The following is a 10,840-nucleotide window of genomic DNA, read 5'->3' on the forward strand; positions in this document are numbered from 1 at the left end:
ATAGTCACTAATTGCATATTAATGTAACTTTAAAAAAAAGACGTTCGATACATTTCCATTGAGTAAATTTCATCTACATCTACTCATCGTGTATTTCACGTGGATCTATAAAATAATACCATGTTTTTCTATTAGATATATACAATATATGTTCCATTATATACATTGTAGCAATAAAATTTAAAATGATTTTTTTAAGTTGGTGATGGCTGATTGCTATATTATTTATAGATATTATTACAAGGTAAACCATTATTAAGTTTGCACTCTATCCTTTACTGCAGACGTTATTGTTGCCATCTATACAATCTCATTACTATATATTACTGTCTACACCGCCACCTATTATCCTATTTTGAATTTTTAGTCTGCTTGTCATTTAAGGACAGACTATCAAAAATCTATTGGGTCTACTACAATAACATGACAAATAATTGTATATTGACATTCGATCGACGCACTCTGCGCCAAATTTTAATTCAAAACAATTTTGAATTGATTACAATAATTTTTATTTACAACCCAGTAATAAAATGATGACATAACATTTTGAATTATCCATTCAATTTTCAAATTCGTTTACTATGTGGCATTTATTAAATTCACAGTCCTGCCAATTAATAAAACAAAGGTTAGTAATTGTTTCATATAACAAAGTTTTGGTTAGATAACTACATTCAAATTAAACAGGAAATTCTTTAATTATAATAAAAATGTTTTTAGGCTTGCTGCTTTTAGGAGTAATGGACATTACTTGAACTTATTAAAAACGAAACCATCGGATGCGGTGAAAAGATATATTTCAAAGAATTGTACAGAAAATGAACTTAAAGTTTTTCAAATTGCCCCTTGGAAACTTGGTACAGGCATCAGTGTAGGATTATGCGCACGTTTATTTTTAAGTGATACAGTATTATGTAAAGCTCAAACACATTCAAGAATTATACAAAGAAGGCCAAATGTTCTCGATGATACTGGAAGGTTTGACTGGTCAAAGTTCTTGGAATACCTTAAACCACATAAATGGTTGTTAGTTGCTGCAGTAGCTGTAAGTATCTATCCATCCATGTTTGAGGAAGGAAGTAAGAACTAGCTATTTATTAATAATAATTTCTATAATAACAATATATAGTTTTCACAGAAATTGTTTATTGTCTATACACTTACATTCAGCTAAGTAGTTCAAGGCTTGTTAAATTATAGTATTATGTAAGAGTAATTACAGTAATTAATTTAAAAAAATGTTTTTATTGCATACATAATTAACAGAAATTGTTCTTTACAGTCAGCTATGACAGTGGCATTCCTGAATATTTATATTCCTGCTATGTTAGGAGTAATTGTTAATATATTAGCTGAATTAAAACACAATCCATCTCTGGACTTTATTGAGCAGATCAAATATCCGGCTTTTAAAATGGTCTCTTTATATATTGGACAGGTAAGCTTTACTATTTGTAAGCTTTACTATTTGTCAGTTTATTACTGTTTGATTTTACACATTAATAATATCAGTAGATCAGCAATCTCATTTATTAAATTGTTAATAAAAATAAATATATAAATTTTTCAGGCTTTATTTACATTCTTCTATATACATCTGTTAGCACAAGTAGGCGAAAAAGTAGCGGCACAAATGAAACAGGATCTATTTGTGTCTATATTAAATCAAGACATGGCTTTTTTTGATAAGGAAAGGACTGGAGAATTAGTTAATAGGTGTGTAAATAATAGCAAACTAAAATGTACTGGATCCATGCCTGTAGTTATAAAATTTATTTAAAAAATTAAACAATATTGAATTATATTTTCTTAAATTGGATTTTTAAGCTGGCTTGCAAAGAAAAAGGTTTAAACTATTTGTCTATTGGTGTAATTTCAGAATAACTGTTGATGTACAAGACTTCAAGAGTTCATTTAAGCAAACAATATCAGGAGGACTTAGAGCTATTACACAGGTATATGCTTAGTATTGTCTTTTATTTACATAACTTTTACACATTTAAAGAAAAACACTTTTTTAATGGATTATAGTTATGAAACGTCGGTTTAAATTTAAAATTATGTACAAATAATTATAAGTTTAAATACAAATACATAACTATAATCCGTTAAAAAAGTGTTTTTCTTTAAAGGTATATGCTTATATGTAGATACATAATTTAATAGATAAAGGAATATACATAGAAAAATATTGGCTTAAGACATGTCTCTCCTATGCAACTATTCTATGTATATTGCCAATTCTCAAATCAAAGGTGTAACTGGCAAGAAACTCTGCGTCTCATTTAAGATATTTTAAATATTACATGTTGTCAGTAATAATATTGTTTTAAAAACATTAGTAGTTAGGCTAATTTACACCTTTGAATATAATGTTATATGTACTTTGCAGGTTGTGGGATCAGCAGTGAGTCTCCTAGTAATATCACCTCAGTTAACTGGTCTCACAATGCTATGTGTACCCACAGTTGTTATTGGAGGGACTTTTATTGGATCACTATTGAGGAAATTATCCAGAGAAGCACAGTCTCAGGTTCGATTTAATTTAATTTGTTTAAAAAAAGATTAATTAGGGATCATTTATCCTCCAATAATACAGCGTAATTGATGATTATGTAGTTAAAATTAGTATTTGACTATCTTAAGTGGTAAATGCTTGAATAATGTTGGCTTTGAGTTGTCGGTATTTGTCTGTATTTTGTTTTATTTTGTAATATCTGCTCCATAAATTGTAAATAACTTAACTTTAACATATTCACTGGTGATGTGAACTGTCAACAAATTATGATATATATGACAAAAGTATACCTTATTTTTCGACTAATAGTCTATCAAAGTGTCAAAATGTAAAATGACATATGACATATCTCTTAACGTTATATGCCCGAAATATTTCAATTTGAATTTAATGTTAACAATTCTAATAAAAACTTATTTCTAGATAGAAAAAGCAACATTAGTAGCTGAAGAAGCGATCTCGAATATGCGAACAGTGCGAGCGTTTGCCGGTGAAGAGAATGAGGCGCAAATGTTCGCGGAAGAATGCGAATCTGCTGCAAATCTTAGTATGGAACTGGGGTTGGGTGTTGGACTTTTCCAGGCGGGAACTAATTTGTTTCTGAATGGGTAATTATATTTATATGCTATGTGAAAAAATTGCTTGAAATCGTTAAAGAAGCTGTGTTTGGTCCCTTCAACTTATTTCTTACTGATTGTTTTTATTCACTAAAGAACCGTAATTTTGTTATTTGTAATTCGGCGCAAATTTACTTATTTTTTTTTTGTTTTGATGCGTTTTCTTTTTTTTTACAAATAAGGAGTCAATCATAGTCAATTGATGGTCGATTATTTGATTTCAAGTAGGGATTAAATTTTCGCTTGCACGCATTCAACTATGGCTATGATAATAGGTTAATAATGTTAACAGATATTTAATGTTGGCTTCATGTTTTTAAATGTATATATTTGTATGAATGAAAAAAAGGTAGGTTATAAATTTTTTATTTTTGTAATATTTCAGTATGGTGTTAGGAACAATGTTTTTGGGTGGTCACCTAATGTCAACCGGACAGATGTCAGCGGGTGATGTCATGGCTTTCCTTGTGAATGCACAGACTATACAACGGTCGGTGGCACAGATATCGTTGCTATTTGGATCTGTCATTAAGGGCATCAGTGCTGGAGGACGGGTTTTTGAGGTTTGTCCCATGGGTTGTTCACTCTGCAATAGGAAAATGATGTGCATTTTTTTCAAGCCCTCTAAGGAATAAAACTTTTAATGAAGGTAGCTTTTTATAATGAAAGGGATGTTTATTTTGCAAAAAAAAACGCATAAAAATGTTCTAATATATTTTCCACTTTATCACTACGAAAATTTATTTAAACTAAAGTATTTCCTAATTAATTCGGCTTAGGGTCCTTCAAGAAAGAAGCGTACCAATTCTTAAAAAGCCGGCAATGCACTCGCGAGCCCTCAGGCATTGACGGTGTCGGTATCAATTACCATCAGGTGTATTAAACTATAACTGGTGAATATAAATAACTAGGTACAAGTAATTATAGTGCTACACAGAAAAAAATATTAATTTAGTTTAGAAACCATATTATTCAACATGACTATAATTTATGGTAATAAATATAAGATATATAAAGTTTGTGTATTTAATATTCAGTACATAAACAAGGAGCCTCAAATGGACACATCTGGTACCAAGACAATCAAATATCATGAGTTTCATGGTGATATAGAATTCAAAGACGTCACCTTCGCATATCCGACCAGACCTGATGCGGTAAGTGTTTTTGTACTCTCAAAAAAAAAAATTAAATGCTTCTAAATTTCAATTATTCCCAGTTCTCGAATTGCGAGGGTTTAGAAATGAAGAGAACTGGCAATACATTCAATTTGTTTTTTGATATACCATATTTTATAATCGATAAATATTTTCTTGCTAAAATATATAATTTGGATGTAGGGAAAAAAGTCGATACGGTACAATATCATGATCGTATATGGCCCTTTTTTGGAATTTAGGAAATGTATGAAGTTCCGCATTATAATACTCGCCACTCGGGTAATACGCGTATGATACGCAGTACGCGTATGATTTTACGGTCTTATTAACCGTTACCGAATATAGAGTTTTTGTTTGTAAGCTTTATTTATGAATTTCAGGTAGTATTAAATAACTTCAATTTAAAAATACCAGCGGGGAAGACAGTTGCAATAGTCGGTAGTTCCGGAAATGGGAAGTCAACTATTGCCGCTTTATTGGAAAGGTAATTTATTATTGACTATCCGGTTTATATAGGCAAAATACTATTTTTTTTCTAAAGTAAGTCTTATTACAAATGTTCTATATAAATATCGAGGACTTAATTGAGGTGATATTTCGTAAGTTTTACATGCATTTTATAGAAGGAACTAAAATTGTATGAAAATCTCTGTTATAAGAGCTGTGTTGTTAGTGACTTGGGCATTATTTCCATTTGCACATTAAACACTCAATTGTTATCCGATGTACTTTTCGCTCGATGTAAAATTATTTTTCTTTACTATTCCGTTTCTTTAATTTTGTCTGTGGCAATACGCTCTGCATGAAGCTATTTATAAAGAAAACACACGTATGGTGAAAGACAAGGATCGAGAGGAAACCGGCATCTGTTAGACTCAAAAAGTCAGCTAGTTAGTATGTGTCAGACACAGAAGGCACGAAACAAACAAGAATTTTCTTCTCTATTAAATTTGCCTATAACGCCATCTATGATATGTTTAAGAAACTAAAATTTACAGGTTCTACGATGTAAATAAGGGTAAGGTGACAATAGATGGCGTGGATGTACGCGAGATGAATGGGAACTGGCTTCGGGGTCGCGCCATTGGGCTGATTAGCCAAGAGCCAGTGTTGTTCGCAACTACGGTTAAAGAAAATATTCGTTACGGGAAACCGGATGCCACTGATGCAGAGGTAAGATTATGTGGAATCAAACTTATCTAGTTTTAAGATGTCTCAAACGAATTTTTCTGTATCAAGTTTGACACATTTGACAGAGAAGACGAGTTGAGATACGAATTAGATTATAGACTTGAGTCTGCTTAGCAGGTACACGTTCGAAAATAATAATAAATCAGCTAGTTTAATACTGTGAATGGAAAAAAGACAAAAAGGCCGGCAACGCACTGGCGAGCCCTCTGGCATTCATGGGCGACGGTATCACAACATCACAAGAGCCTACTGCCCGTTTAGCCCTTGTTTTATATTTAAAAAAACATAATGAAGGTATATTTATTTTTCACATGGCAATCATTATTGTGCCTTTTTCGGTGGGGAACTTTTTTAGTAGCAACACTTATGAAATGTCAGAATTAAACGTTAGAGTTTAGTTTTTTGTGTACTGTGCGATTCCTCTCTCTGATTCTCTCCTCTGTCTGAGTATCTCTAGACACTCGTCAATTACAATAGATAATAATGTGAAGGACATTTTCAGGTATACAGGGCCGCACAAACCTCAAACGCGGACGAGTTCATACGCAACTTCCCAGATGGGTACGACACAATGGTAGGGGAAAGGGGAATGTCGCTCAGCGGAGGGCAGAAGCAGCGCATTGCTATCGCTAGAGCCGTCTTGAAAGACCCACCTGTTATGATACTAGATGAGGCTACTAGGTAATGCAATGTTTATACTAATAGGAAACAAACAGATAGAAAAAAAAAAATTTAAGTTGGACTAAAATTCTAACATAATAATTGATGCTTTTTGAAGTTCTTTTGGCGTGTTAGAGAAAAACGTTGAGAGTAATTTTTCAACATGCGCATGCGCACCATTACAAAAAACCGACATCCTTACGTTCGTTACAGTTAACATTTTAGTTTTGATGTTATACTTCTTTTGGCACGTTCGTGAAATATGATGAAAGTATTTTTTTACCCTTGCGCGCACATCATCACAAAAGGCTGACACCCTGAAGTTAGCTACAGTCAACATTTTAGTTTTGAAGTTATACTTTTGGTGCGTTAGGGAAACATGTTGAGAGTAATTTTTTCCTATTGTTTAACATCGTTTTTTCTACCAACGTAGAATAAGGCGAAAGATAAAAAATAAAAGATTTTTATCTTGTTATACGCCAAAGAACGTATAACTTCTAACGTGTGTACATAAGTACGCACACTTTTATTTCACATTTTTATTGGGTTGGTTTCATATTACATGCCGTGTCTAACTCGTGTCAACGCCTATTGGCGAAGAAAGGCAGTAGACCAATAACAATCGAATCCAATACTATCGCATAAACGTAATTTCGTATGTTTTCAGTGCGTTAGACGCAACGAGTGAGAAAGTGGTCCAGACTGCGCTCGAGACAGCATCGAAGGGGCGCACAGTGTTGGTGATCGCGCATCGACTCTCGACAATTATTAATGCGGATCTGATTGTGGTACTAAACAAAGGAAGTGTTGTTGAAGTAAGTAAATTAACTCATATCTTTATAAATTATTTTTATATCACTAGAAACAAGATATTTTTGTCGTTATATAAATAAAATAAAAAGAGTGTTTTTATTATTGTATTTTTTTAATCTTTTAAATCATTTTCATTCGTGATTTATTGAAAGATGTATACGCTAAATGACGTCCAGTACGTGTACGTTAAAGTTAGTGATTTAAAATATTTGCCGCCGTTTCCTACACATCTACAAATATGACATCATACAATAATCAGTATATTACCTTAAATATTTTTTTGATATTTTTGATCAAAATGATGATGAGAAATAAAACAGACTAATTGTTTAATACTTGGAAACTAGCTGCCCACTAAAATATTTCCGAACCAATTCGACTTAGGGTCCTTTAAGAAAAGAGCGTACCAATTCTAAAAAGGCCGGCAACGCACTTGCGTACCTTCTGGCAATGTACATCGGCATGAGCATCTCTTAACATCAGTTGAGCCTCTACCCATTTTTCTCCTAAGCAAACCAGGGCAAATAGAGTATGAGAGAGAAGGCTTCCGAGAGGGAGAGAGCCAACGACGTCAGTGGCTGTTAAGACTATTGGATTTAAGACTAAATATGGGTTGTCCCTTCGATGTCGTAACAGATATTGACATGATGATTAACAGGTTACATAATTTACAGATGGGAACTCATGACCAATTGAAGAAACAGAAAGGACATTATTGGAATCTAATAAAGCAACAAGATCATGAAACCGACAACCGTTCGTTATGAATATAGAATAAGTAGAACAATTTTTTTATTTATTTTTGTTATATAGAGAAATGGATTTTTGTATGGAAAATGTTTTGGTTAAATTATTAGTGTCACGGTATTATGTGAAACGCGTCTTGTCTACATGAGAATGACACTTTTTGGATGTGATGTATAATGAAAATATATTGGAAATCATTTAATTATAGTATGAGATGTATTTTAAGTTGAAACATTAAATACTATGTTGAATCGTAAATCGTTTTATTTTCCTATGACCAGTATGTTGTTGAACAGTTGTATGCAGTGGCTAACTGACCACGTGTGAAAAAAGCTCATAAAATTACCAATTCTTTTGTTTTTTAGACCATACATAATGGGCATTTAATAGTCTTACTAGAACTTCGTAGAGATTTTATATATAGCATTTTTTAATAGCGAGTAAACAGCTAGCTAAAAGCTAGATTTAACCTTAATAAATAAAAAAGCATTTTATTTCTTGCAAAAGTTAATTTAATCCTATTATAATTAAAAAAATATATATTTTAAACCAATGTGTTTTTTTACTAATATATGTACTATTGTGTCTATTAGTGTTTTGCATGCTCCGTTATAGGCCCCTTTGATATGTTCTGATTTTTTTTTTAACTTGTCTGTATAACTTAATATAATACATAAACTCTTTAGAACATGTTTTGTAAAAATGTGATTAATATTATTCGGTGACTTATCGTCAAAATGGCGCTGTGAGTGGGGCATGCAGGCTTAGCGCGAACAGCAGACAGATCACGCCAACGCCAACAATGATTAAGCATAGTACCGTACCGTAACCGTAGTCCAAAAAAAAAAGTAAAACACTGCCAGAGATTGTTGATGTCGTGTCATGTGTCACTTGTTGACATATTGGACTATAGATGCTGTTGACCAATGACAATCGAACGGCACGCTGAATTGTTTTGACATTTGTGTTACATTCTGTCCACTCAGATTCGTAAATCAGTGCATGAATCGTAAACAAAAACAGAGTACTTTGGATTGTTAGTCGATTGGGTTAGGAATTTAGATGTAATGTCTCAGCTTTTATATTGTATGTTTGTGTTTGAAATTTATTTTTCCTTTCTATTTTCTAATATTTTTTTATTTCATTTTTATTGTTAAAAATGTTGTGTCCTGGAAGTATGTGTGTAACTGGAAGATAGTATCGGTCCACTGAAAATCAGTTTTGCTGGTGCAACAAGCAGCTTTAAAGCCGAGTTGGGCCAATTTTTGATTAGTGTTTGTTTGTATTTTATATATGCGTGCTTTTCTTTCTATAAAATTGTGTGTTACGTAAATATTTTTTGCCTCTTAACGATATAAGGCTTGTTTTAGCAAAACTTTATGATTTCGACACCTGAAATAACTTCTGTGTGCGCGCTTGATACTCAAATGACAAAATCAGCCATAGACTAAAAACATCAATCATCCGAAGAAATCTTTATTGCATACAGAATCACCAAAATTATTTGTACAATAATAGTTTGAATAACACTGACAAGTTATTTACATTACTATAATTATTTACAAACATTTTTTAGAATATAATTCAGGTTAAATTCAAATTTATATTATCACACAGTAGATTTTTTAAATAATAATCTTGGATAAGTTAAACAACTACCAAATATGGTAATTTTTTTGTTCAATTTACTACTAACTGAAATTTTTTTTTAATAACCAATTGTTTTCTATGAAACATGAGAAATTAATATTTGATTTTAAGTTTACATAAATTACTTTTATACTTATTGCTAAGTTTAAATCTAGCCTACATTTTATTTCCTGGGAATTTGCGTAAACCTACTTTCATGTTGCGCTTTTGAAAACTATATTAAAAATTTTTTGCACAATATTTTCTAAAGGCCTATAATTATATCAATTTTGTCAATCTTCATATAACAGAATTCACCATATTAATTTTGAGAGAAAACTGACGCAAAAAAAGTATAAAGTTTTATCGAAAAATATTAATTTAGGAACGACTTGAAAGATTAGCAAATAGTATTTATATTGACAGTTTAATGAGATTGATAATTCCGTCAGGGTCTATATAGGGTCTTTTAATGAGTTATAAAATCAAATAACCATAATAATTTCAATCTAAGCCCTCAAGCTCAACTCGGAAATATCTTTGGAATTATTCACGTACATAATATATATAAAACTGATTTGAAAAGGAAATATTGAAATTTCTTAGTTAATTTGGAGAGATCTGTGCAAGAAAATCAGTTTTTTATTGGCTATCAAAACATGTAAATTGTCAAATTTGTACACAATTGACGCAACGGTGACTATGTACAGTGATATCAAAAATGTATTTTACAGAATTATAACTAGGTTTACTAGGAATGATTGGTTTTCAAATTTTAACATTTTGTAATACAAATAATCAATTTCTTACTCTAAATAAATTAAAACTAGCTTGACTTACAACCGGACACAATTAAGACTCACATCCCCATTGATACAAAAAATGTCTGATGTCTGATTACACTGTTGTGTCATGTGGGGGCAGCGAAATCTCGCATCTCTTAGAGACCGGTGGGTGCCGAGTCCACATGAGTTAGTTGTAATTGCCTCGAGATACGTACTGTGAAAGATTTCCAGCTATACTTTGTAATCAATGAAATTGACCGAATTACTGATTTTGTTTTATCAGAAGAGTAATTCACCCACACAGTTATTATTTTACTTAAAAGGGCTCCCAAACCTTTCACATAATGTAGTTTTCAATGAATTAACACATTTTTTTTCATGAACTTGCTTAACCGTCTCGGAATTAATTACTTAGTCAACAAAGCCTTTGTTGACAGTTGTTTAGAAAAAACGATTATAAAATTCGAAAACCAACCCAATACAATTTCAATCTATTCTAATATCTCAAATAATGTTAACGTATGTATAATTCAATATTTCAGTTACTACCTACGTTACAATATCTACTTTTACGTATAACTTTAGTATTAAGTCAATGTACATTAACGCAGTTTCATATGTACAGAGGGTTATAATTTTAAAGGAAATATTCTGCTTAAACTATATTAACCATACTTTATATTTTGACAGATGACAGTTTTATACAGTTCTGTATAA

General features: G+C 31.6%; 1 protein-coding gene across 1 annotated transcript; it reads left to right on the forward strand.

The window, feature by feature from the left end:
• The first annotated feature begins 563 nt into the window (after positions 1–563).
• Positions 564–7,962, forward strand: LOC110999922 (mitochondrial potassium channel ATP-binding subunit). Its single transcript, XM_045628973.1, has 14 exons — positions 564–631; positions 724–1,048; positions 1,286–1,441; positions 1,574–1,719; positions 1,883–1,958; positions 2,396–2,536; positions 2,945–3,129; positions 3,524–3,701; positions 4,176–4,295; positions 4,679–4,782; positions 5,297–5,471; positions 5,992–6,170; positions 6,817–6,964; positions 7,637–7,962. The coding sequence occupies exons 1-14, from the start codon at positions 585–587 to the stop codon at positions 7,727–7,729; spliced, it is 2,073 nt and encodes a 690-aa protein (XP_045484929.1). The 5' UTR covers positions 564–584; the 3' UTR covers positions 7,730–7,962.
• The last annotated feature ends 2,878 nt before the right edge of the window (positions 7,963–10,840 follow it).

This window comes from Pieris rapae, chromosome 1 (assembly GCF_905147795.1).
Source record: "Pieris rapae chromosome 1, ilPieRapa1.1, whole genome shotgun sequence".
In the NCBI taxonomy this organism is placed as follows: domain Eukaryota; kingdom Metazoa; phylum Arthropoda; class Insecta; order Lepidoptera; family Pieridae; genus Pieris; species Pieris rapae.

Coding starts and splice junctions, on each gene's coding strand:
- LOC110999922 (XM_045628973.1), top strand. CDS start 585: ATGTGGCATTTATTAAATTCACAGTCCTGCCAATTAATAAAACAAAG. Junction 4,296..4,678: donor ATCCGACCAGACCTGATGCG/GTAAGTGTTTTT, acceptor TATGAATTTCAG/GTAGTATTAAATAACTTCAA. Junction 5,472..5,991: donor CGGATGCCACTGATGCAGAG/GTAAGATTATGT, acceptor GGACATTTTCAG/GTATACAGGGCCGCACAAAC.